Below are 26836 nucleotides of genomic sequence, written 5' to 3'. Positions count from 1 at the left end.
TGAGTCTTGGGGTTCTTAGGATGAAGCACAAGACCACTGAAGGAGAGGATATCAAGGAACTGAGAGGCCAGAATATTGGATGGGTCTACATGGATAGTGAAATTACCGGAAACCACAACAGCAGTAAAGTTGGAGAACAGGAGTGAGTCAGAGCTAATATTAAAATCTTCTAGGAAGGGGGTAGGGTTGTGACCTGGGGACTAGAAGGTGATTGCAACAGGGTGGTAGAGTCTGATGTTACATTCAAAGGTGAGGGTTATAGGAATTGGGAAGGAGAATAGTCTGGAAGCTGCAATGAGGTGCAAGGAAATCACCTATCTGACGTCTAGGCCAGCAGTGTGAGGGCTGCGGGAGAGGAAGCAGCTGTGCTGGGGAGACGGTGTCCTCGGGCAATACCGTGTTTCCTTAGAGCAGTGCTTCCCAGGCTTTCGTCATGACACCCCCCCACACACACACCACTGAGCCTTTTTAGATGTTTTGTTCCTATCCCTCTTCCTTGAAATTAATTCCAAAGGAATACAAGTTTGCAAGGTAAGGTCAAGGTTGGAGAGGCACAAATTATTGTGATTTCTAAGATATTTCTCACCTTCCCCCAGAAACCAGTTCCCACCCCCTTGAGAGGATATCGTCTCAGGCGGATGGTAGTGGTGAGGCTGAGCGTGTGGTGGCCGGGAGTGAGGGGCCTGGCTGCGTTCACTCTGGCTGATGGGGTCCGGGCAGGACGGTTCTCCAGCCCGTGCTAGGGTGAGGACTGTGTGCGGATGGCGATGGCTGGGGCAGGGCCCCGAGGCTGAGGCCCAAGAGCCAGGGTAGAGGTGAGGGGGCCAGGCTTTTTAGGGGAGGGAGCTGAATTCTTTTTTTCTATCTATGGGTCAGCATTGGAGGCAGACCATGTAAAGTTCAGATCCTGGTTTTACTGTCTTAGTTGTGTGGCCTGGGAAAAGTCTCCGAATCTCACTTTGTCAAACCAAAAACAGATATCCCTGAGTTTTGTGTTAGTGGGTCAGTATTTGTCAAAGTGCCTTTATCCATGGTAATATGTTGTACACATCTGAAGGGGAGCCATAAAATCCTCTCCCACCTAACCTTCCCTTCCCCAATTCTCCTTGTTTTTTCACCTTCCCAGGTAATCTGAATATTTCCTTCACCATCATTCTTGCTTGTGCTTTTGGTTCTACACTGAAATGTTCAATTCAGCAGCATGGTTGGAAATTCTCTTTTCCTACCATCTTGTGTCTTCCCAGGTAGACCCAATTCTAGGGAGCCTGAGGAGGCTTGCACTGGCCTCTCCCATTGTTCTAAAGAGAGGACGAAAGAGCAGCAAGCTGCTCCCTTCAAGCCTGCGGCTGTCAGGCTTTGGTCTATTTATGCAAGTGAAGACAACAGAATCTTGAAGAAACACCGAGAACCTCGATCCTGGGAAGCTTTTTTTGCTCTGTAATCTGTGGTAAACGTAGAATAAGTGAAAGTTTGGAAGCTAAAAAAGAAGGGGGGGTGGTGGGCACAAACTTAGAATCTGAAGTTTCAGCTATTCATTGAACCTGCATTCTCTTGGCAATGGTGGGAGATTAGACAGCAAGTGTTCTGTGGGTGTGTCTGGACCAGCTGAGAACCCTTGTTTGTATATGAGCTGATCTGTCTCGGACACAGCTCTCTGCTGTGTGCAGAATTCTTGCTGTCACAGGGATTCCAGCCTGATTATGCTCCAGTCCTTCAGACCAGGAGGGCACAAATAGACACAATGTAAGGAAGGTCAAGGCACATACTCAGGAGACCAGAGTGGGTGGAGGTCAGAGTTTCCGGAAGAGGTGAGATTTGAACTGGGCTGTGAAGGGAGGGTAGATGTTTGTCAGGTGGTGACAAGAAGGTGATTCTAGGCAGAGGCGTAAGCAAAGGCCACGAAGCAGGAAAAGTTCTGGTTCCTTAGGAAGCTGGACAGTGTGCACGTTGGGCTAGAGCTGTGGATTTTCTCATGAGGCTGAAACAACCCTAGACTTTGTCATGTAGTCTGCTGTCTACCAAGGCCTTCTCTTACTGTTTCTCTTCCTTGCTGGGATCCTTGTTTCAAAGAGTTCATTTATCCAGACTGTACAGTCGGCAATAATTCATTTTCTCACAAATCACTCAAAGATGTAAGTCAAATCTAATTTACATGAAAGAACCATTGTTCTCACACTGACATGATCTAATTCTAGGCAAAAGTGAGGAAAGTTATCTTAGCGTTTCAGCTTTAATGTGGGCCAGTGTACAGTTTCCGTGTTGACTCTTTGAAAGGCTGAGTTTCATTAACTACATGAGACCTCTGGGGGTGTTGGGGTCCAGGTGGGAAACCATTGCTCTGGTGAGCATTTGAGGAAGGGAATGGGAATAGCACCACTGGTATTTTTAGGAAAAGAAGTAGGAGAGACCAGAGACAAGGGTTAACTCAGGCGAGGGTTATATTGGTGGCAGTGAGGATGGGAAGAAGGGGTAGGTGGTAGAGACACACTGGGAGGAAAACCCACCAGGCCATGTAACTGACCCGGTGAGGGGTAAGGAGACAGGGAGAACGTGGAGGTGCCGTATGTGCTGCTCTGGGACTAGCTTATCGGGAGGTGAGAGAAGACTCAATTCTGGTGAGGTTGGGCTCAGGGTTAAGGGGGCCGGAAAAGAGCCAGAGAGCAACACCTGTCCTCAGAATTAAGGGCCCCTCTCTCCATGGTAGCCACATCCTGAGACATGAGGAAGACCTGTGAACCTGGTACCTGACCTTTTTCCTGTCACCGGGCCTCCTGTAGTCCCAGGTGGCTTCTGCCCTCTTGCCACACATGCATGTGCCTTGCCCTGTTCTCCTTTGGGGCTTGGTGACACGTGGTTATGCCACTCCTGCTCCTTGACCCCAGCCTTGGGGGTCTTCTGACAACCTCTACCATGTTCAACCCGGACATCTAACCCTGCGGACTCTGCCTGTCCTTTGCCCGGATCTCTTACTCGTGTTCTTCCAAATCTTTGAAAATATTTCTGTTCAGAGGAGTGATGGGATTCTGCGAACAGATCCATCACACAGGCTTTTTTAAGTCAGCGGAATTTGTTGTGGTAGCATTCTACTAGAGATAGATGTTTAAAAACGGTGGCCGTGGAAAGAGACCAGCAGAAGGATACTGTCCAGGTATATTGTAAATTACCAGATTTTTTTAAAATTAATTTTTATTGGAGTATAGCTGCTTTACAATGTTGTGTTAGTTTCTGCTGTACAGCAAAGTGAATCAGCTATAGGTATACATATATCCCCTCTTTTTTGGATTTCTTCCCCATTTAGGTCACCACAGAGCATTGAGTAGAGTTCCCTGTGCTGTACAGTATGTTCTCATTAGTTATCTTTTTTTTTTTTTTTGCGGTACGCGGGCTTCTCACTGTTGTGGCCTCTCCCGTTGCGGAGCACAGGCTCCGGACGCGCAGGCTCAGTGGCCATGGCTCACGGGCCCAGCCGCTCTGCGGCATGTGGGATCTTCCCAGACCGGGGCACGAACCCGTGTCCCATGCATCGTCAGGCGGACTCTCAACCACTGCGCCACCAGGGAAGCCCTAGTTATCTATTTTATACATAGTATCAATAGTGTATATATGTCAATCCCAATCTCCCAATTCATCCTACACCCACTTCCCCCCCGGTATCCATACTTCTGTTCTCTACGTTTGTGTCTCTATTTCTGCTTTGCAAATAAGTTCATCTATATCGTTTTTCTAGATTCCACATATAAGTGATAGTATACAATATTTTTCTCTTCCTGACTTCACTCTGTATGACAATCTGTAGGTCGATCCACATCTCTGCAGATTGCATAATTTCCTTCCTTTTTATGGCTCAGTAATATTCCATTGTATATATGTACCACATTTTCTTTATCCATTCTTCTGTTGATGGACATTTAGGTTGCTTCCATGTCCTGGCTATTGTAATTAGTGCTGCAGTGAACATTGGGATGTATGTATCTTTTTGAATTATGGTTTTCTCTGAGTCTATGCCCAGGAGTGGGATTGCTGGGTCAAGTGGTAGTTCTATTTTTAGTTTTTTAAGGAACCTCCATTCTGTTCTCCATAGTGGCTGTATCAATTTACATTCCCACCAACGGTGTAGGAGGGTTCCCTTTTCTCCACACCCTCTCCAGCATTTATTGTTTGTGGATTTTTAGGTGATTGCCATTCTGACCGGTGTGAGGTGATACCTCATTGTAGTTTTGATTTGCATTTCTCTAATAATTAGTGATGTTGAGCATCTTTTCATGTGTTTGTTGGCCATCTGTATGTCTTCTTTGGAGAAATGTCTATTTAAGTCTTCTGCCCATTTTTTGATTGGGTTGTTTGTAAACAAACAGATTGACATGGTATAAGCTTGTCACCATTTACTGTGTACATTTATCCATCTGACCATGTACAGCCCTCCTTTTGAAGTGGGATGGGATTTTACCTGATCAGTTAGAAAGGCCCTCCCCCTTTTTTGATCATGTGCAGAGACATTTCAATCCAGTATATGCAGCTGCGAATGAGCAGGGTCCAGTGAATGAGATTTTCTATTTCCTATGGCTACATCCCATAATTCTGGGTTCCCTCTGTTTTTGTGCTCAGATTGATCCCATGTTCCAGAAGACAGCAGCCTCGTTTGATGAGTGCAGTACAGCAGGGGTGTTTCTCTCCACCCTCCACTGCCACGACTATAGAAGTGAGCTGCTCTTTCCCTCCGATGTCCAGACTCTCTCCACTGGAGAACCTCTTGACTTGCCGGATTTAGGTTGGGTGGAAATGACCGATTTAAAAGGTAGGTCCACGTGATGCCTTTTAGCAGAGCAGTTCCGTCATCAGAGAAGTTTCTACATAACCATGGGTGTAGTAAGCCCATCATGCCCTTCTGTTGCTTATTTGCCCAGAAGGTTCCTCTGGAATGACAAAGTGGGCATTTTTTTGGGAGAAACTAAGTTTTCAGCCTGTCTGCAGCATGGAGTCTTCAACAGTAGTAGCCAGTGCTCGTGGTCTGTATGTGCCACGTCCTCCAGGTGTCCTGCTAGCAGTCACCCTGGAGTGTCAGAGTTTTGGACTTGGGAGAGGGGCTTTATGAGACTTGTTGAGCCAGAGGCCTGTTACTAACCCAGGGGATCCTGAGGAGAAGAGGGCTTTGTGAACTGTTTTCAGAATCCTCCGTGGTGGTCTGAGAACAGATCTGTCTTGTTGTCAGTCCCTCATACAGGCTTGGCAGTGATTTTACCCCCCTTCCACAGCCCCCTCTGGGAGATCCTCTGAGGACAGGCCCAGGGTGGTATGAGGGCCAGGCGCTGTTCTCCCGTGGAATGATTTTCATGTGTACATGAAATTGTTCCTCCCCTCTGCAGGGCTATGCAGATGTTACGGGGCCCATTCTCCTGTTTATTCTTGTCTAAAATTTGCTGAGTATAACTATTTTGTACTAACAATTGTCCAGGTGTATGCACTCAGCTGAGGTAGGTAATCTATACCTAGTTTAATTTGGGACTAGAATGAGTGGCATTGCACAATTGGCTGTGCACTTACTATGCTTTAAGGATGGGTTTTTGATTTCCCAACTCTAGCACAGGGCACAGAGTCGATTTCAGAGTCAAAGTCTGTGCTTTGGGTTTCTGCTCTAGGGTTTTCCTCATTCCTGGGATGCCAGTGTGGAGCCTGCCTCTAGTGTGGGCATGTGCCTGAGTGCACGCCCTCTGCTAGGAGAGTGGTCTGCAAACAGATCGGCTGCCAGCCAGCCTCTTCCCGAGAAACAGGAGGTGGCCGTGCCCCTCCCTCCATGGTGCTGCTCTGGTCATCTTGAGGGGGTGAGGCGTGTCTCCATCCTGCTCTGAACCCTCTTTGTGATCTTCCTGTCCTTCCAGCGCCCCTGCAGCAGTGTGTGGAAGACCGTCAGATCTGCCCTTCCCTGGCGGGGTTCCAGTTCACTAAATGGGACAGTGAAACACATAATGAGGTGTGGTCAATTTCTGGACTTCTGAGGGCTCTGGGCATTTCTCCAACAGCTCGTGGTTTCAGTGAGATGGTCTAAGATTAGTTCTGCCCTATGCGAACCAAAACTGTGGCATCGTTTTTATTTAGCCAGCAGTACAGAAAATATTTCCTTTGGCTCCTCCGTAGGGACGAAGCCCTGGGGCAGGGGTGGGAGTGGTGTGTGTTGCAGCAGGCTCACTAGCCAGAGGGGTTAGAGGCTGGGCCAGCTCATGTCTGCTTCCCCAGGGGGCTCACTAGCCAGCGGGGTTAGAGGCTGGGCCAGCTCATGTCTGCTTCCCCGGGGCAGGGCAGTCCTCCCATTCCCGCGTGCACGGTTTTTATCAGATTTACTCTCAAACATGGTTGTCCCAGTGGCCTCTGGTCTCTTAGGCTGCTGTCAAGCTTGAGGAATTTCCTCCTCTTCAGGGTTGAGTCCCTTGGCACAGAGTTTCCTGAGAAATTATCATGTGTAAAGCCTTCCTCTGTGTATTTTTAGCCTGGCCCCCTTTAGCCTACTTACTACAACCTCCAAAATAAATGGTTTCCATGGAAAACTGTCTTCTCTAAACATGTAGTTAAAGGATGCAGATTCCTGTTCCATGTTTTACAAAATGTGCCTAACGACAATACAGCTTCGTCCTGTGCCGCACAATATAAACTTCCTCAGCGCTTTGCTGTCGTGAGAACACTGGCTTCGGGGGGGGGGGTGGTGACGGGAATGCAGAGAACTGGGGGCTCTCTTTGTCCCTTCCAGTCGGTGTCGGCCCTGGTGGACAAGTTTAAGAAGACCGATCAGGTGTTTGACATCAATGCCGAGGTGGAGGAGAGCGACTGCGGGGACTTCCCTATTGGGGCCTTGGAGGACGACTTTGATGCCAATGATGAACCGGACTACACCGCAGCTGGGGATCACACCAAGTTCGGGAGCTGGAAGGAGCCCTGCCACGTTCAGAGCTGCCAGTAAGGCGCTCAGGGCCACGGGAAATGTTCCCGTAGGAGTTTTCCCAGATTTCCTGCTGGGACAGTCTAATTTCGTCTCTCTGATTGGCTGGGCTTCTGTGCTCTGTTGTCACACAGGCTGAGCCATTCTGACTCACCATGGAATCAATCTGCCTTTGAATGTCAGCTCAGCCACTTATTGGTCATAAACCTGACATTGCAGGAGTCCATAAGCATAGAACTAAAATACATAAAGTGCTGGGTTATAGTAGCTACTTCATTGGTGGCTGTCCTCACCACCTCCATTTTGGTAGCATGGAGGGTGCTCCCTTTTGACACCCTGCACATGGTCTGGCTTTTGGCTGAATCACTCCATATCAGTTATAGACAGAAAACAGGCTTACGTGTTGATTACCAGAAGAAAGTGGCCCCTGCCTAAAGGGCAGAGATGGGTCTGGGCAGTGTTGGTCATTAGATAGGTAGACCGGGGATGAGCAAAGCAAGGAAAACTAAAAAAGCATGTAGAAATGAGCATATGGGGTGTGGGAGATGGTAGGATTGGCCTCTAGTCATTTAGATTCTTGATTAGTCTAATAGCGCCATAAGGCAATCTGAACTTTGTTGGCCTTTATTATGTGTACTTAATAGGTTAGTATTATTTTAATTTTGAATATGATCTGCAAGCAGGATCCCACAATCCTGCAGTGCCGAGGGCCTCTAAAGGTCTTGAATGGGCCTGGGTGTAGCAGATTCCACGAGACTAGAACAGACAGATCCTCTGATAACCCTGTGCCTGTAGCAGCAGCTTGGAAAACCTGGGAGTGGGGACAGGCAAGCTGGTTTAGTATGTGCGAAACTTTAGAAGTTGTCCAGTATAATTTCCCACCGAGGCAAAGATCCCTTCAAGAGCGTTGCTTGAGTGTCTCCAGGATGAGATTGCTTTCTTGAGCTCACTTTGTCTGCCTATGGGGGGAATGATTAGATTGATAATGCCTCTTCAGATCTGAGTAGAAGTCAAGGGGCTGAAAGTTTGGACCTCAAGGAAAAGTTACCCCCCTAGGCCCTTTTAGAACCCTCCTCTCCTGATTTTTACTATTACCAGACCTGTGATTTTGTCCCTTTTCCCGTCCTATCTTCTAAGAAGTGGGAAATGGTAGGCAGGTTGGAGGGATGAGCTCTTTTAATACCATTTTCAAATGTCAGAGAAGAGCTATCACTTTTGCTAAACAATGAGGTGACATCTGAGGAACTGGTGTAGTGAAGGACTTTAGTCACTTCCATTTTGTTATTTTGTTGTAACCGTATAACCATAGATGGTTATTTTGAACAAAGTTTGAACAGAAGTCTCCATTTCTCTCCCCAGTTCCAGACAGAAAAAAATCTTAGACTCCATCCTACTGAGCGAGCACATTAGGGGCAGGGGACTTAGGTTCTAGTCTAGGGTTTTGTCCATCTTGGAATCCTTACCCGTGGCATAAGGATAGGGAGCTTCCTGGGAGCTCAGCAAGTGTTTGCACTGCACGAAGCCTGACCCTGCCGTGGATGGCTGTGAGATGTGGGACAAGTGGCATGATCTTTGGGGTCTTTGTTTTCTCACCCATAAAGTGAACGGTTGGGACTAGATGATAATAGTAGTATCTGATGTTTACTGAGCTCATTATTATCCTGACTTCGTGCCAGACACTCTGCCAGGTGCCTTACCTGAGTTATTTCACATAATTTATATAATATATAAAGTACAATCACTTAATCCTTACAACAACCCTATAATTAGGTCCTGTTATCCCCGTTTTACAGGTGAGGAAACAGGCTTAGAGAGGGTAGGAAATGGGGTGGAGCTGGGAGTTGCCCAGCACCCTTGGCCAATCCTGGCTGCACGTAATGAGCTGTGGATGGAAGGATCCACCCCGGAGCACTTAGCTGAGGAGACCTTTAACCTGCGGGTGGTAGTGCAGCGTGACTGAGCTGGTGTTACATTGAAGGAGGGGACTTGTGGTTGTGGGGGTGGGTAGAAGAAACAAAGACTCCCTCCAGAGGGCAGAGAGAAGCCTGCCTGATGGAGGGCTGGGCTGTGGATTAAGTTAGTTGGTGAGTGGGGGAGTTGGGACCAGTAGGGTGCCTGCCACATAGCATTGTGTATTGAAAGAATTATTAAAAGGCTAGAGTTCAAGCCCCAAGGGCCTCAGTCTGGTTCTGGCCCACAGACTCTCAGAAGATGGGAGCCAGGCTCTTTAGAGCTTTGCCCGTAAGTTCCCAATAAATTGCCCTCCCAATTGCCATTGCTTTAACGGGAGAGTATCTGAGAATTGAGTGGGGATGCTCCTGAAGCTGTCTTCCTTCTCCCTCTGGGGGAAATGCAGTACAATGCAGTAGTTATTACTTAACAACACAGGCTAGGCAGTTACAGGCTAGAAGTGGGGATTTTTAAGTATATTTTAACTTAATTTTTAAATTAATAATGTGGCTGCGCTGGGTCGTAGTTGTGGCACGCGGGCTCTTAATTCGGGCATGCGGGATCTCGTTCCCTGACCAGGGATCAAACCCGGGCCCCCTGCATTGGGAGCGAGGAGTCTTAACCACTGTGCCACCAGGGAAGTCCCTAGTATAGTTTAATTTTAAAAATTAAGTTTTCATCACACAGTAAATATACAAATACAGTTTACTGGTTTTTTTAAAAAAAATCTATAGATAAAGGCAAATTCCTTCTTTTAAAGCTTTTTTAGCTTATTCCATAGGCTTGATGTAAAGGAGATTTTTATATACGGCTCAATACAGGTGAAAAGGTCCTCGCTGTGTGAAGTTTCCTCACTGCCGTTACCCTTAGAGGGCATTACAGCAGCACTAATAGGCTTCCTGACCTGGCAGGGGCCTTCAGGTGAAAGCTACCTCACACATTCTAGTACCTTGCAGAGAGGGCGAAAAACCAACCCAAAATTGCCATGCTGGACGGGCCAGTTAGGCACTTCACACGCAGCAAAGAGTAAAGCTAGATGGTTTAACAGATAGATTATAAGGGGGGCCCCCAATCATGTGGGGAACATAAATTAGAATAACATGTTTTTCACTTTCAGTGGGAACTACAGCAGTGTTAGTGGAGCCCTCATTTATGGAAGCATGGTGAAGAAGGAACGTGGTTACCATGTCATGCGGCAGGAAGCCTTGTGTGTGGAAAGACCCTGAGGCTGGGATTCAGGGGATGGTGTCCAGCTCCCAGTTCTGGCTTTTACTAGCTGTGCAGTCTTATATAAAAACTCAATTTCTTGTCTCTCAAATGGGTAAACTTCATTTTATGAAACACTTTGAAACATCTAAAGTACTTACATAGATATGATCGTATTATAAAATGAAGAGAAGCAAAAGCACTGATGAAGTAAAAACTAATGGCTTATTAATGATGAAGTATTTATGTTGGACTTACTCTTAGAAATGTTGCCCATTTGTGGAAAAGTAGGTAGAGTCTGCAGCTGCGTCATATGCTGCTTTACATGTAAATACACAGTTGTCTTGTATATATCAACACGTGCATGACTGTACGTGTTAAAACATGATTTCACATGTGTTGCAGAGAAGAAATGACTCCCCTCGGGGATGGAGACGTTTGGAGCTTGTGTCCCCTTCTATCCATGAAACCTGGAGAGTATTCCTACTTTAGCCCCCGAACCATGTCGATGTGGGCTGGCCCGGATCACTGGCGCTTTAGACTCCGGCACAAACGTATGTACTTCTAGACGGAACTCTAAGAAGAGATAGTGCAGATGACCAGCAGTCAGCAGTCCAGCCTAAGAAGGGAAACGCCAGTCACTGTCTTGTACCTCCTGACAAGCTGTAGAAATACACAGATATGCAGCCTCCTGGTTGGACAGCCAGTTGGCCTGGCCTGGGATGAGGGGTCAGTTAAGACTGAAGCCTGTGAGTGGGAAGAGTGAGTGGACCCTCCCCAGAGTCAGGAGAGCTGGCTTGTGACTTTGTCCTCCCCCGGCACCCATGTGACTTCAAACAGTGGCTAGAGGTGGGAATGCACCCCCAGGCTCCAGAGGGCCATGCGAGTTACTGCACCGGCAGCACTCCGCAGCCCTCTGCAGTGCTGTGCCAGTGTTAAATGTTTGCATTCTCTCTTTGAAAAGAAGTGATTAATTAGCATATCTTTTTAGTATTGTTTTCTTGTCAAAAACACAAATTATAGGGATAAATATTAGGTGTATGATTTGCCTTTCCTAGTGCTGATATGATGCTCAGACACAAATGCTGTCTTGTGGTTGGTAAGGCTGTCAAGTGATCTTGCAAGATGAGTAAATAGGCCACAGAAGTGAGCAGTGTTGACATCTGTGTTCGTTTCTGCAGAAGATACTACCTCGCACTCAGAGAACAGAAAGAAGACCACAAAGAAGGACTTTGAAATCGACTTTGACGATGATATTGACTTTGATGTATATTTTCGAAAAACAAAGGTTTGTGCTGGATTTATTATCATTTGTGCTTTCTTAAATTACTCTTTGCACTCCTCTTTCCCTTTTAGATGTGGTTTTTAAAAATTCATTATAGGGCTTCCCTGGTGGTGCAGTGGTTGGGAGTCCGCCTGCCGATGCAGGGGACGTGGGTTCGTGCCCCGGTCTGGGAGGATCCCGCATGCCGCGGAGCGGCTGGGCCCGCGGGCCGTGGCCGCTGGGCCTGCGCATCCGGAGCCTGTGCTCCACGACGGGGGAGACCGTGGCAGTGAGAGCCCCGTGTACCGTAAAAAAAAAAAAAATTCATTATAAATTTAACTCTTAGAGTAAATGGATGGCTTCATTCTCCCTCAATCCCTGAAGGAATTAAGAAATAGTCCCAAACTCGGTGGCAGAGAGAATCAATATGAATAAGGTCTAACAGAATCACTCCTTTACACAGAAGTACGAAGATTAGTGCTGCTCAAACCCTTCCCAAGCTCCTTCCAAAAAAAAAAAAAAAAAAGTGTGTATATATACCATTTTTTTTAAAGATGTCAAAAAACTACCTTTTTTTTTTTTTTAATTAATAGGCTGCTACTGTTCTGACCAAGTCCACTTTGGAGAACCAGAATTGGAGAGCCACAACTCTTCCTACAGATTTCCACTATGAGACTGAAAATCTTGTCCAGCTGCATCTCAAACCAGGCACCAGGGTAAGGCTATTCTTAGGTTCCTTGAGGTCATGTTGTTGAACCTGTTCTTAGCATCAGAGGTATCAAGTGGCGGGTAGTGTGATTGTCAGCGCCCTTCAGGAGAAGGAGAACACGTGAGGAGGAATTCATGTTAGCCCAGGGGAGTTACCGGGAGATCGCATGGGTAAGGCAGAGCCGGAGGGAAAAACTCACAGGACAGATGCACACTCAAGACTTGGAAATACCTCACCTGGTTGGACTTCTGGACACTCTGGCCTACTTGCCAAAATGCAAGGGGGATAAACAACCTTTTGTCAAGGTTTTTACAAGCTGTTAGTTATTTCTTGATTCTTTCACCTTCTCATGATAGTTGTGGATTTACTAGCCAGGTGCTTTCCCCAGCCCACATTGCCTCCCCATGATCAAGGTGTAGACGTGAGCCCACTATGACACGCAGGGCGACGTAGGTGCCAGTCCTCGGGGGCTCCCTAGCACTGCACAGCCTGCCTGCTCTCCTTCTATGACTGTTCAGGTGAGCTCTCTAGACTAGCCAGGGTGCATCCCAGTCGCTATTCACTTCATTTGCCTGTGGCCTCTCTGGGGATGCTAAGCAGCAAGAGGGTGTTCCCGTTGCCAGGGTAACCAAGCAGTGGGTCATGCTAAGTTCTGTTTTATCTGGACCCTCTACTCATTTGCATTCCTGGTTGTTTTAATCTTGTGGTGTCAAGTATACAAACAGTCTACAGTTTCCTCTTCCTTATTTTGCCTGTTTCTCCACAAGGCTTAATGATATGTATACAGTTCCCTGAATTCACTGATATCTCACATTGTTTTTATAATCCAACACTCATAATTTTCTTTATAATCAATACTGTTCACTTAGCAAAAATACTCTTAAAAATGCAGAAAGAACTAATTTACTGTTACATGTCAATTATACCTCAATTTTAAAAAAGAAAAAAAATGCAGAGAGACACAGAGCTGCAGCAGTAGTAGTAACTGTGGTCATGGTTCAGTATCGGTTAGATGCCAGCAGCTGCTTGCTGTAATCCGAATAGAGCCCTGGGGCGGAGGGGCGGAGCCAGGCTGCTGGGCAGCTGAAGGGAGAGGTAGGACACTTCCACCAAGCCCGGCCCAGCTCCAGCTGCTTTCCATGGCCACAAGCCACCTCCTCCTTCCTCAGGCCCTTACTATGAACATTGAAGAATGTGGCTTAGGTGGTAATTTGCATATTCAGATGTGAAGGTTGTAGAACAAAGTCATTTGATCCTTGCACTCCAGGAGTTTTCTGTGTTTTTTTTTCCATAATTGTTTCTTACAGAGGAAAGAACTCCTGCTTCTGATTTATCCACAGGGACAAATTTCCCTGCATGTGTAGTAGGGCAGCCAGGCAGCAGGATCCCGAGATTCCTCACCTCGTCCTTCCAGGAGGTGTCCTTCTAGGACAGTGGCTATTAAACACTGGAAAGTAAACACTGGACTGTTAAACACTCAGTCTGGCTAGAGACTGTACAGGTCAACCACCCATCCAGTTTAATATCTTAAAGGGTGATTCTAGTGGCAACCAGCCAATACATGAGGGGGGTCACGTACCCTTCCTGAAACATTTCTTGTAGACTATGGACAATTTAGAGTGTTTCCAGAGGAGAGTATTATTCTAAATGGAAAGGGATCTAGAAATTGTGTCATATGAAGGAAAGTGGAAGAAAGTGGGCATTTCTTAATAAATATCTATTGTTTATTTTTGGATTTGTAATACAAAACCACTGAGGGGTTTGGGGGGGGTACTTTTGGAGTATATATTTATATTAAAATATTCAATGTGCTTCTGTAAACTGTACACACCTTTAATTCCATTTCCTTCACCCCAAAGACACACACCCCAGATGAGGATCAGTGGCCTAAGGGCCTGCAAATCTGAAGGGCTCTGGTCGACAGGCACTTCCAAAAGAGGAAGCAGACTTGCTCTGTAAGGCCCTCACAGGCAGAACAAGAGCCGCAGATGTGGTGGCAGGGAGCAGAGCTGGGGTTTCTCCCTGTAGCTATGTGGGGAACAGTGATGGCCCAGGAATGGGACCAGCTGCCTGTGAATTAAAGTAGTGATTGAGTTTTCTGTCAGAATTCTTCAAGCAGCAACAAGTGGACTTCTTTTCAGATAGTTGTAGGTGGCTTTGTTTTTAGTGAAGGAACACTTTCAAATAAAGTTGTGTGCAGACCTAATTGCAAACCGGCTGCTCTGGTGTATTTGGGATGGAAGGTGGCTCGGAGCCTTGCTGCACTGGGCTTGCTCTAGAGTGGAGTTGTGTGGTTAGTTGGAAGTTGGCTGGATTAGATGACCTCTCAGGGCCCTTAAAACCCTAATGTTCTGGGACATGATCGTAGGAACTAAGGTTATCTCCCCAACCTAGTTTACTAGCTGCTTTTCTAGAAATTGCTTTCTGCAGTTGTTTTTTCCTTCATTCTAGTTACTTAAGATGGCCCAAGGCCAGAGGGCAGGGACCGAGCATTGTGAAGAAATTGACGACTATGATTACAACAACCCTAATGACACCTCCAACTTCTGCCCTGGATCACAGGTAAACGGGGGCAAGAGCTCTGTCCTCCCTTCTAAGCAGTAGGGCCTGCTTCCCTTCTTGCCCTTTCCTGTATGGCAGATGACTATAGGAAATTCTGAATCAGGTGGGGGTTTGTGGATGCTTGCCCTGCCCCAGGCATCAGAGAACTGAGCAGAGCTGAGGCAACAGCCAGAACCTTGGCCTACCTTACTCTAAACTCTGTACACAGGAGAAAAGTGGACATACTCCAGTAAACCGTCAAAATGTGGATGGAATCTTGAGCCTGTACAAAGCACTTATCTTGGCTCTTTTGGGATTTCAAAGGAAAAGAAACACTCTTCTTACTCTTACAAGCTAATATTTTTTGGCTGGGGAGACATAACACATAGACATGTGAAGACGGTGTGTCCTAATGGGGAAAAAGAAAGTGTAGAGGGTGGATCTCAGGGGACCAGGTTTGTAGCTCTGATTTTGGTTCTCACATTGTGAACTTGTACAAACTACTCCCCATCTTTAGATCTTAGTTAGACTAAATAATCTCAAAATCCCTTCTATGACTCTATGAATGAGATAGCAGATGGAAATATAACAGAAAGGGGGGAAATATTAGGTTCCATCTGTGTCCCTGCAAGTGAGGAGAAGGGAAAGAATTGGAAGAATAGCTTATTCACCTTATTTTCTTGCTTGGAAGACAATTAGGTTGTTACATTTTAATTTTTTTTTTTTTGCGGTACGCGGGCCTCTCACTGCTGTGGCCTCTTCCGTCGTGGAGCACAGGCTCCGGACGCGCAGGCTCAGTGGCCATGGCTCACAGACCCAGCCACTCCACGGCATGTGGGATCTTCCCGGACCGGGGCACGAACCCGTGTCCCCTGCATCGGCAGGTGGACTCTCAACCACTGCGCCACCAGGACAGCCCGGTTGTTACATTTTAGTAAAAATCCAGACTGGCCTCTCGCCCGGTGTTCCTCAAGCTCAGTAGGCCTAAGAGTCACCCAGAGAGCCTGTTACCCAGTTCCTGGGCCCCACCCCAGAGACCTGGTCTGTTCCTGCTGGGCTCAGTCCAAGAATGACTTTCTCACTGGCTCCCAGCAGGACCCCTGCTTGTGGCCAGCCGACAGGTCACGTCTCTGGTATTTCAGGAGTGCTTTCTGTAAAATGAAATCCTAAATCCATTAGAAGCAGAGGGACACTGGCTGTTGTGATTACTGAATTCCTTTTAGCTCTCACTCCAGAGGGCTTAGTTAACAGATGCCTCTCTAGTAGGGTGTATGTGCAACAGGAAGATGACTAGAGGACCTAGAAGTCCATTCTAGGTTTGACTCAATGTCACGAACTCTCGGGTGCTCTGCTCTTGCTGTGTACGGAATCTGTTTCAAGGATATTTCTAAGCCCCTCAAACAGCTCTGCCGAACTTGAAGAGCTGTTTCCTTGCTCAGGCTGCTGACAGTGACTATGAAGAGTCAGATGACTTATTTGTGGGACCAGTTGGGACCTTTGACCATTCTGGCCATCCACCTACGACAACACAGGACAACGATGACGCGCCTGAAGTCCAAGGATTAGATATCACCACTTATGGGGAGTCAAATCTGGTAGCTGAGCCCCAGAAGGTAAAGAGGAAGCCAAGAATTATATCTGATATTGTTTGCCTGAGATCTGTTTAATTTGTATCTTTCATGAGAGTCACATTGGTCTGAGCTTGATTTTTTTCCTTCTCGATTTTAACCCATTGCTCTCTAAGTGGCTGATTCATTCATTCATTCATTTATTTATGTATTTATTTATTTATGGCTGCATTGGGTCTTCATTGCTGCGTGCAGGCTTTCACTAGTTGCGATGAGCAGGGGCTACTCTTAGCTGCAGCGCGTGGGCTTCTCATTGCAGTGGCTTCTCTTGTTGTGGAGCACGGGCTCTAGGCGCAGGCTTCAGTAGTTGTGGCTCGCGGGCTCTAGAGTGCAGGCTCAGTAGTTATGGTGCACGAGCTTAGTTGCTCCGTGGCATGTGGGATCTTGCCGGACCAGGGATCAAATGCGTATCCCCTGCATTGGCAGGCGGATTCTTAACCACTGCGCCACTGGACTAATTATGCTAATTGTGTTTGTGTGGAACTAGCCATCTCTCCAAAGATTGTGATAAGCCATATGACTAGGGGTGAGCCAGTCACACAAGCAAACTATATGAATGAAGGGTGCAGGCAGAGAAAATGGGTTTCTATGCTGGTTGGGTAATGCTAGCTATTTGGCTCTGGAAAATCTTGGCCAGATTCAACTCATATTAAATTATCATACATCAGGCATCTATTCCCTACCAAGTGACAGGCTTGGTGCTTTCATATACATTTGATTCACTTATCTCTTACACTGGAATTCCAGGATATCCTTAACGAAGACTGTACTTGATCAAAAATAAATTAGATTGAAATGAAGGACTCTGTATGTCCAAAGAAAGCTCTATAACTTTGTGGTATAAACTAGATTTTTTCATTATTTGAACTCCAGACTTTCTTTTTACAAAGAGCTGGTGGTAAATGCTTCTTTCTTATGCTTATTTTTTACTCGTCACATACCTATTTCAGGTAAATAAAATTGAAATTCAGTATGCTAAGGCTGCCAAAAAGATGGACATGAAGAAGTTGAAGCAGAGCATGTGGAGTTTGCTGATGGAGATCCCCAAGCAGGCAGATGCAGAGGTAACGGGTTCCACTCATTCTGTAGGTGCCCAGCATGGAGGAGGGTGCGGCTTGTGTCTGAGCTCCTAGATGAGTAGCGCTAACGTGGAAAGTATTCACTCAGAAATATAAGAAAGACATCACACCTCTGAAATGAACCAAGTGTATGAACAGGCAGGTCACACAAAAGGTGATACAGATGGTAAACTAGTGTATGGGACATTACTCAGTCTTGCTCGTAATCAAAAAATACAAATGATGGCATCTTTATGCTGCTTTAAAATAACAGCTTTAGCAATTAAACAACATTTTTCACTATGGAGTTAGAGGAAGAACTGGAGTACTTATTCGCTGCTGGTGCAAATTAAGTTGATAAATAACCCTTTTGGAAAGCAGCTTCTAACATCTCAGGTACCCTAAAATGTTTAAGCTCTTTGATCTAATAATTCTGATTTGGGAAAGTAGGAAAGTAGTTACATATATTATGTATACATATATATGTATATATATGATGCTGTCAAATTGTCTCTCCTTTAGAGCAAAGTGAAACCCTGATTAACTTGTTCCAACTAAATGGAACTTTCTGGTTAACTAGAATCCTTCCATCTCCTCTTCTAGACTTCTGCTCAGACAATGTTCTGAGCTTTCCAAACTTAACACATTCTATTATACCTTCCCCTGCTGGTTGAGAAGTGAAAATGCATGATTTGATTAAGGACCCTGAGCTGTAGTCTTGGATGTCAGATAAAGCTTCAGTCATATTCATAAGGTTTTATCAATTAAAATGGGATGGGATGCAAATATAAGAGAAATGTACTTTTTAAAAAGTAGGAAGAGGGTTCTGTTTAACCTTTGAATTTAAATGACTCCTAATACCCTGTCCTCCAGGGATTCTGGTTAATATAGATTTATTTAAACAAACTCTTTCTAATGACAATATTCAAAAGTAGAGAGAAAATAGTATAGTCAATGACCACTTCAGTGCCCATTATCAATGTTTCATCTATATTATCACCCAGTCCTGTCCGCCCGCCCACCCCCCACCCCTGTCGATGTCAGTGTTAGGGTCTAGGGCTGAGGTACTGGGTCCCTCTATGGATCCTTTTTCTTCAAAATGTACCGAAGAAATTGTTTTGGTTTCATTCTGATGTAGGCTTTTCTTTTTAGAGATACAGCTTTATAAGCTTATGTTGCTCTCTCAAAAGTGAACTGGGCCTAGTCTGATCTCTAAGTGTCCTTTCTCCTGTCAGGCAAACCACAGAGAAAATGGAGAAGCAGGGGACCCAGTACAGGTGGCTGACAAGAAGCTCAGTGGGCTCACAAAGGACCTGCAGAAGAGGTGCTTGCCAACAGACTCCTCCCCTCCCCCTCCCCACTCCCTTCCCCCTCCCCACTCCTCCTCCCCCTCCCCTCCCCACTCCCCCCCTTCCCCTCTTCCCCCGAGCCCCCTCCTCCCCCGAGCCCCCTCCTCCTCCGAGCCCCAGCTGAGGGAGCGCCAGCCCAGGCTGTTGGTATGACAGACCCCTCTGCACACAACCTGCCATTTTCACACTTCTACAGTTTTTCTGTTTCTTCTCTGCATTGATAAATGAGTTAATGTAGCCCACCTTTAAGAAGGCATTTTTCTGCACCAGTGGCTGGAATGGAACAGGAAATATTTTATTTCCAAATAAGAAACTGGAAAAACCTGCTTCTAAAAGGCATATGAAATGTTTCTTTATTTCTCATTAGTTTATTCACTGACCATGTGTATTCATACTTGATGAAAGAGCCTTTGTTCCTGGAATTGCAGTGACAGCTAAATACTTACTAGCCTCTTTGTTTTACAGCCTGCCTCCCCTCATGGCTCAGAACCTCTCCATACCTCTGGCCTTTGCATGTCTGCTACATTTAGCCAATGAAAAGGTGGGTAAATCTGGTAAGCGTGGGCGTGGTCTCTGTGTCAACCTGCTGGAGCTTTCTATTATTCATGAGCGGCCTCATAGGACATCTTAAATACAGCAACTTATGTAGTACCTTCAACCCACAGGATTAACCAGACACCTAAAAATAACATTAAAAGGCCAACAGATATGATTAGAAATGAAAATTATGAGGAGGACCCAAATGGGAAAATTTTAGATGCTGAAATTGTGATCTTTCAGTTCCCAACTTGAAACATAAGGTGCTTTTGCATCACTGGGTGTCAAAGGCTTTAAAGGCCAAATCCTGCCAGTGCTAACGTCAGGACACGCGGGAAACGTGGCGGAGAAAAGAGGGGAGAGATGAGGCTGGATGGAAACAGACTCAGGGAGAGAGCAGAGACATAGAGGCAGCGCCAGCAATGCTGAGCCGCCATGGGCTGTGAAGGATGTCTCGGGACTAGAGATGTCTTTCGCAGGAGAGAGACAGCAGGAGTGCTGACTGTGACAGTGTGCCGGCTCCTCCTTATGCCAGGCCAGCCGACGGCTGAGCGGCTGTGGGGCAGTCACTGAGGAGCAGGCGAGACCCATCTTCTCAGGGGCCGGTGGACGCTTCCCAGGAGGCACCCCAGCGAGGCAGCCAGCAAGCGAGGCAGCCAGCAAGCCCATGCGTTTGGTGCTGCTTGAGACTTGGTGTCCTTTAGTGTCCCCAGGACTGTGGGCTGGGCTGTAGCATATGCCGTGAGCATCACCAGTGCTGGGGCTAGACACATTCAAAGTAACGCTGCTAAGCTTTTTGTTGTTGTTGTTATAAATTTATTTATTTTTATTTTTGGCTGCACTGGGCCTTCGTTGCTGCGCGCGGGCTTTCTCTAGTTGTGCAAGTGGGGGCTACTCTTCATTGCGCAGGTGGGGGCTACTCTTCATTGCGGTGCGTGGGCTACTCATTGTGGTTTCTTGTCTTGCTGCAGAGCATGGGCTTTAGGTGTGCAGGTTTCAGTAGTTGTGGAGCACAGGCTCAGTAGTTGTGGCTCGCAGGCTCAGTAGTTTCAACGCACAGGCTTAGTTGTTCTGCGGCATGTGGGATCTTCCCAGACCAGGGCTTGAACCCGTGTCCCCTGCCTTGGCAGGCGGATTCTTAACTACTGCGCCACCAGGGAAGTCCCTGCTAAGCTTTTCTGAGTGAGGTTGGAATCTCACAGCATCCTAGTGGGCGTAGGTGCTGGTGGACTCTCCCACTGGGTGTGTTCTCCTAGCCCACGCAGTCCCCTAAAATGTCGGGTGCCACCAAAGCTCAGAAACTTACCCTGAGTCCAAATTCTATGTGTTAGTGACTTCACTCAGTCGCAGCAGCTGGAGGATCAGTGCTGCCCTGGGCCGCGTGTCTCTGCCGTGAGAGAGCAGCTTCAGCGCCTCCGCTCGGTTCCCAGTAGACTGGGGCCAAGCAGACACACGGCTGGAAAGCATGAGGGACTCGAGGCTTCACTGAGGTCCGTGTGCTCTGGCTCTGGCACCACCCCGCCTCCCCCAGCGGCAGAGCCAGCTTCTCTTGCTTTGCTGTGACCAAATCTCTCTAAGGGGCCCCAGGGGGCTCAGCATTTGAAGAATAAGGAGATGGCCCATAGACCATGACCTGTTGGGCTGAGCTTTGGGCTATTTGAGAAGATCTGACTGGTAACGCTGGCCAACAGTTACCAGATAATCTGCAGGGATCTGGGGTAACTCAGAGCTTAGAGCCACCAAGAGAAATCTTACACCTTGTGCCAGAATGTGACCCCTTTTAGGCCTGCCTGCTCCCAGGTTTTTACGCCTATCTGGACTCTTCATCTACTGCTCTGGTAACGAGCTCCCCCTCAGCTGTCACCTGGGAGGTGAGGGTTGTGCTTTCCATCTTTAGCAGGAGAGGAAGTTGTGCCACCACACCATGCCTACCTCCAGTGCCAGGCAAGGGAGCGATGGTCCTGGTGCAGTTGGGCTTCCGTGTGAGGAAGGGCTTCTGACAGCTCTTTAGTCCTGAGGGGACGGTTGCCTGGGGCTGGTGAAGGATCCGGGGGATGGGAGGATCGGGGAGGCAGTGGAAGCAGGGAAAAGGCCTGTGCAGAGATGGGAGGGAGAGCGTGGCCGTCATGGCCATCGCCAAGGGTTGAGGTTCCCGAGCAGTGAGGGAAGGGCCTGGAGAAGGTCATGCATGGCAGGGCTGATACACGTGTGCCATGGCCCCTGGTGGCCTCCCTATCACTTCCCACAGCTCCTTCCAGGGCCGAGAGCTTAGCTCTTAGACCATTGATGGAGATTGTTGCGGAAATCAGAGCAGGCTTGCTTTTTTCCCCCTGCAGTTGGCAAGGATTTGGAACCAGCTTTTTCATGCAGATTATATTTGCTGTGACAGTTTTACTTATAGTCATGGGACAAACCTCGTTCTTTGTAGTCACCACCTCGTTACCCCCGAGTTTGTTTTCTGATTCTTGTACCCTGTGGACACCAAGGTTCATGTGTGTTTGATCTTCCTTCAGAATCTAAAGCTGGAAGGAACTGAGGACCTTTCAGATGTTCTGGTGCGGCAGGGGGATTGAGTCCGCGGGGAGAGAAGCCCGTGCTTCCTCAGTGGCCAGGATGCCTGCACTTGGTGCTTCAGTGCCGTGGGCTGGTGGCAAGGCTGCAGCTGACTGCGCTGTGTGTCTGCTGCTCTTCTCTTCTTCACTGTCTGGGAACCAGCTGCCTGACGCTCTGTCCTTGATTAAAGTTTTCTGTTCTGTGGTGACCACCTAGGAGGGAGGAGAGAGTCCTTACTATCCTTGATTAGGTAACTGTGTCCATTCTTTGTATCCATGTATAATAGTTTGTCTCCTAAATTGCTCTGTTTCCATACTTTATTCTTGTAGAAAGGAATTTCCCAGTAGGCACTTGTCCTTTAACAGCTACCAAATCCATGTGTATAAAATGCATCATAAGTGTGCTTATAAATGTATATATAATGCTTAAAAATAAAATCATTTGGAATAATTTGCTTGGTAAACTATTTGAGTGCCCACTACATGAGTATCAGACCATGTCCTTATGCTCAAGGGGGGGCACACTTGTTAGCTGGACAAGAGACCCATGTGTCAGTATAAGGCAGGAAGTGCTTAAGGGCTGAGGTGATTTGTCTTGTAGCAGAGTGGGGATTTCAAGATTGGGTCCATTGGGCCTATCAATTCTGCTAAAGGGTGATAATAGTAAAAATTGCAAACATTAAGTGGCTACTAAGTACCTTCTGTGGATGACTTTTTTCGGCCTTCTTAGCATCCCTGTGAGGAACGTAACTGTTACGGCTCCCATTTTACAGAGGAGAAACAGGTGCACAAAGGTAAAGTAATTCACATAAGAGCAGACAGCTGTCAAGAGGTTGGCCTTGAACCAGGAAATCTGCTTCTAGATCTTTACTCTTATCTACTACACTGTATGTGCTCAAGTCACAGGCTCAATACTTGTAGATGTTGATCCAAGTATCCTGTCACCATTCATTGGGTAAACAGAGAGCTTGGATGATAGGTCAGAAGCAGTGAAGGATATAATTGGTAATTACTCCTGATAATAAAGAACTTGCTCCTAGGCCAAAAATGACACAAAACAAAAACCAATCCCTTCCCCTTAGGAACGTGCTTTCCAAATCGTGGCCAAAATATTAGCCACTCTGCTGTATTGAGAGGATTAGACTTGTGGACATGCTTTAGCAGGAAAAGCAGTGATGCCGAGTGAGAATCCATACCCTGTCCTGGACTTCCCCGGTGGCACAGTGGTTAAGAAACCACCTGCCAATGCAGAGGACACGGGTTCGAGCCCTGGTCTGGGAAGATCCCACATGCCGCGGAGCAACGAAGCCCATGCGCCACAGCTACTGAGCCTGCGTTCTAGAGCCCGTGAGCCACAACTACTGAGCCCACGTGCCACAACTGCTGAAGCCCACGCACCTAGAGCCTGTGCTCTGCAACAAGAGAAGCCACCGCAATGAGAAGCCTGCGCACTGCAATGAAGAGTAGCCCCTGCTCACCACAACTAGAGAAAGCCCGCGCATAGCAATGAAGACCCAACGCAGCTAAATAAATAAATTCATACCCTGTCCTGCTGGCTGAAGCCTCCAGCATCTTTTCCCAGGCCGGGGGAGTGCTGGTCCTCTTGCTTTGCTCTTATTCCCAGGATTAGAACTAGGCAAGCCTGCCCCTTCTCTCACTCCAGCATACTTCTCTGTAGCAGGGTCTAGGCAGGGGCCGAGCTGCTGATAAAACTGGCAAGAGTGGTAACAGCTTCTTCAGTGAACTCCCCTCCCCCTCCACTCTGCTTCTCGCAAGCTTCTCCCTCATTTATATGGTTGCTGTGTCAGAATTCATTTGGCTGCGTATAATTAAAAACCCAAATAAGTGGGTATGTGAGATAGTTTATTTAATGTAAAGTACATTAGGAGGTGGGTAGTCCAGAGCTAGTGTGGTGGTTCCATGAACTCATAAAGAGACCAAGGATCATTCTAGCATTCCAGCTTCTTCTCTGCCATCCCTAATGTGTAACCCTCATCCTTGTGTGTCAATGTGGCTGCTGGAATCTAGCCATCACATTATATTCTAGGCAGCAAGATAAGGAGTTGTGAGGGGAAGTCAACCATTAACCTACTTTCTGTCTACAGATTTGCCTCTTCAGAACATTTCATATAAATAAAATCATAACACAATATGTGGTCTTTTTTTTTTAATTAATTTTTATTTTTGGCTGCCTTGGGTCGTTGTTGCTGCACGTGGGCTTTTCTCTAGTTGTGGCGAGTGGGGGCTACTCTTTGCTGGGGTTCGTGGGCTTCTCATTGGGTGGCTTCTCTTGTTGCAGAGCATGGGCTCTAGGTGTACAGGCTTCAGTAGTTGTGGCACTCGGGCTCAGTAGTTGCGGCTCACGGGCCCTAGAGCGCAGGCTCAGTAGTTGTGGCGCACGGGCTCACTTGCTCCGTGGCATGTGAGATCTTCCTGGACCAGGGATCGAACCTACACCCCCTGCATTAGCACGTGGATTCTTAACCATTGCGCCACGAGGGAAGTCCCTGAACATACTTTCTTTTTAATTCTTTCAACATATTTGTAAAAGCTACTTTGAAGTCTTTGCGAAATCCAACATCCAGGCCCATTTAGCATTAATTTCTATTGAATGCTCTTTTTCCTTAATATAGATTATATAATCCTGTTTCTTTGCATGTTTAGTACTTTTTGGTTGAAAATCGAATATCATAGATAAAACGTTGTAATGACTTTGCATTCTATCATGTTCTTCTGAAGATGCTTAGATATTTACTCAAGTAAGAGTTGGATTCAAACTGCTAACTTTGTATCCCCTATGGTATGAAGTTATTGGTATCTGTTCTTATAGCTACCCACTGTTGCTTTTAAGGCCTGATTCCATAGGTCTTCCCTCTGCCTGCAAAATTTGGAGATTGACCAAGGATCTGGGCAGAGATGGGATCATCCTCTCTGTGACTTCCTTGTTAGGATAGAGATTCCCCCATCTTCGAGCTCCTGCACCCCCTCTGGGCTCTGTCCTTCCAGCCCATCCAGCTTCAGATGTTTTTCCAGGTGAGATGCAAGTAGTTGGGGAATGCACCAGGGGGAGGAGCATCAAACTCACAGCTCTTGCTCCACATAGCTCTCTCCCAAGAGTAAGCTTCTCTTCACCAGGTGTCCCCCCATAGACACCTAGTTGAACTATCAGCTGGGGAAGGCAGCTGATGCTCAAGCGTTTCCATCTTTTTTCTGCTGAGGGTCTCACACTGCCAGGATTTCTCCCTTTCAAATTCCCAGCTGCTTTCCCTAAGCCTGAACTCTGAGTTCTGGCCCCTTTAGCCAATAACACACCGTCTTCCACAGCCATAGCTGTGCAATCAGGCAGCTCCCTTGGGCCAGTAAACCACAAATTTGCAACGCGTACATTTTCCAGGTGCAGTTGGGGTTTTTTTGTTTTGTGTTTAATTAAAAATCTCTTCTGATTAATATTGTTAAAATGGCCATGCTACCCAAAACAATCTACAGATTTAAAGCGATCCCTATCAAATTACCCATGACATTTTTCACAGAACTAGAACAAATAATTCTAAAATTTATATGGAACCATAAAAGACCCAGAATTGCCAAAGTAATCCTGAGGAAAAAGAACAAGGCAGGAGGCAATAACCCTCCCAGACTTCAGACAATACTACAAAGTTACAGTAGGCAAAACAGCATGGTATTGGCACAAAAACAGACATATGGATCAATGGAACAGAATAGAGAGCCCAGAAATAAACCCACACACCTAGAGTCAATCTTTGTCAAAGGAGGCAAGAATATATAATGGAGAGAAGACAGTCTCTTCAGCAAGTGGTGTTGGGAAAGCTAGACAGCCAATGTAAATAAATGAAATTAGAACATACCTTCACACCACACAAAATAAACTCAAAATGGATTAAAGACAAATATAAGACATGACACCATAAAACTCTTGGGACATAGGCAAAACATTCTCTGATGTAAAGTGAACCAATGTTTTCTTAGGATAGTCTCCCAAGGCAATAGAAATAAAAGCAAAAATAAACAAATGGGACCTAATCAAACTTACAAGCTTTTGCACAGCCAAAGGAAACCATAAACAAAACGAAAAGACAGCCTACAAACTGGGCGAAAACATTTGCAAACAATGCTACCGACGAGGGCTTAATTTCCAAAATATACAAACAGTTCATACAACTCAATAACAACAAACACCCAACCCAATCAAAAAATGGGCAGAAGACCTAATTAGACATTTCTCCAATGAAGACATACAGATGGCCAACAGACACATGAAAAGATGCTCACCATTGCTAATTATTAGAGAAATGCAAATTAAAACTACAATGAGGTACCACCTCACGTTGGTCAGAATGGCCATCATCATTAAAAAGTCTACAAATAACAAATGCTGGAGAGGGTGTGGAGAAAAGGGAACCCTCCTACACTGTTGGTGGGAATGTAAATCGGTGCAGTCACTATGGAGAACAGTATGGAGGTTCCCTAAAAAACTAAAATAGCGTTACCATATGATCCAGCAATTTCACTCCTGTGCATATATCCAGAGAAAACTATAATAGGAAAAGATACATGTACCCCAGTGTTCATTGAAGCACTACTTATAATAGCCAAGACATGGAAGCAACCTAAATGTCCATCAACAGATGAATGAATAAGGAAGATGTGGTATATATGTATACAATAGAATATTACTTAGCCATAAAAAGAATGAAATGATGCCATTGCAGCAACATGGATGGACCTAGAGATTATCATACTAAGTGAATTAAGTCAGATAAAGACAACTATATATCACATGAGGAATCTAAAAAAATGATACAGGGATTTTCCTGGTGGTCCAGTAGTTGGGGGCTCAGGTGTTCCCAATGCAGGGGGCCCAGGTTCGATCCCTGGTCAGGGAACTAGATCCCACATGCATGCTGCAACTAAGAGTTTGCATGCCGAAACTAAAAAAGATCCCACATGCTGCAACTGAAGGATGCTGCATGCTGCAACAAAGATCCTGCACATGGCAACAAAGATCCCACATGCTGCAACTAAGACCCAGTGCAGCCAAATAAATATATATTTTTTAAAAATTAAAAAATGATACAAAAGAACTTATTGACAAA

The 26836-nt window shown here is 46.4% G+C and overlaps 2 protein-coding genes across 9 annotated transcripts in view; one reads left to right on the top strand and one right to left on the bottom strand.

Annotated features, from left to right (window-relative positions):
• NCAPH (non-SMC condensin I complex subunit H) overlaps positions 1 to 22173 on the top strand; it is a 39662-nt gene extending 17489 nt beyond the window's left edge. For 5 of the 8 annotated variants that reach the window (XM_089922746.1, XM_089922745.1, XM_089922749.1 and 2 more), the window contains exons 7-17: positions 4606 to 4795; positions 5877 to 5968; positions 6740 to 6945; positions 10490 to 10638; positions 11266 to 11372; positions 11942 to 12064; positions 14509 to 14619; positions 16038 to 16211; positions 17177 to 17290; positions 18520 to 18608; positions 19099 to 22173. In XM_089922746.1, coding sequence (XP_089778872.1) covers positions 4606 to 4795; positions 5877 to 5968; positions 6740 to 6945; positions 10490 to 10638; positions 11266 to 11372; positions 11942 to 12064; positions 14509 to 14619; positions 16038 to 16211; positions 17177 to 17290; positions 18520 to 18608; positions 19099 to 19264 — 1521 coding nt within the window. In that variant the 3' untranslated portion in view covers positions 19265 to 22173. The remainder of the gene's footprint in view (positions 1 to 4605; positions 4796 to 5876; positions 5969 to 6739; positions 6946 to 10489; positions 10639 to 11265; positions 11373 to 11941; positions 12065 to 14508; positions 14620 to 16037; positions 16212 to 17176; positions 17291 to 18519; positions 18609 to 19098) is intronic. The other 3 variants (XM_022598954.3, XM_089922747.1, XM_089922748.1) reach the window with 3 other exon arrangements.
• NEURL3 (neuralized E3 ubiquitin protein ligase 3) overlaps positions 21837 to 26836 on the bottom strand; it is a 73487-nt gene continuing 68487 nt past the window's right edge. Inside the window, exon 4 of the mRNA XM_089922755.1 lies at positions 21837 to 21935. Within this exon, the coding sequence (XP_089778881.1) occupies positions 21868 to 21935 (68 nt within the window). The 3' untranslated portion in view covers positions 21837 to 21867. The remainder of the gene's footprint in view (positions 21936 to 26836) is intronic.

Source organism: Delphinapterus leucas, chromosome 13, assembly GCF_059928025.1.
Source record: "Delphinapterus leucas isolate spDelLeu-1000000601 "Yukka" chromosome 13, BTC_Dleu_Yukka2, whole genome shotgun sequence".
Lineage (NCBI taxonomy): Eukaryota > Metazoa > Chordata > Mammalia > Artiodactyla > Monodontidae > Delphinapterus > Delphinapterus leucas.
Note: the sequence above shows the minus strand (reverse complement) of the source record. Positions and strands in the feature narration are given on the sequence as shown.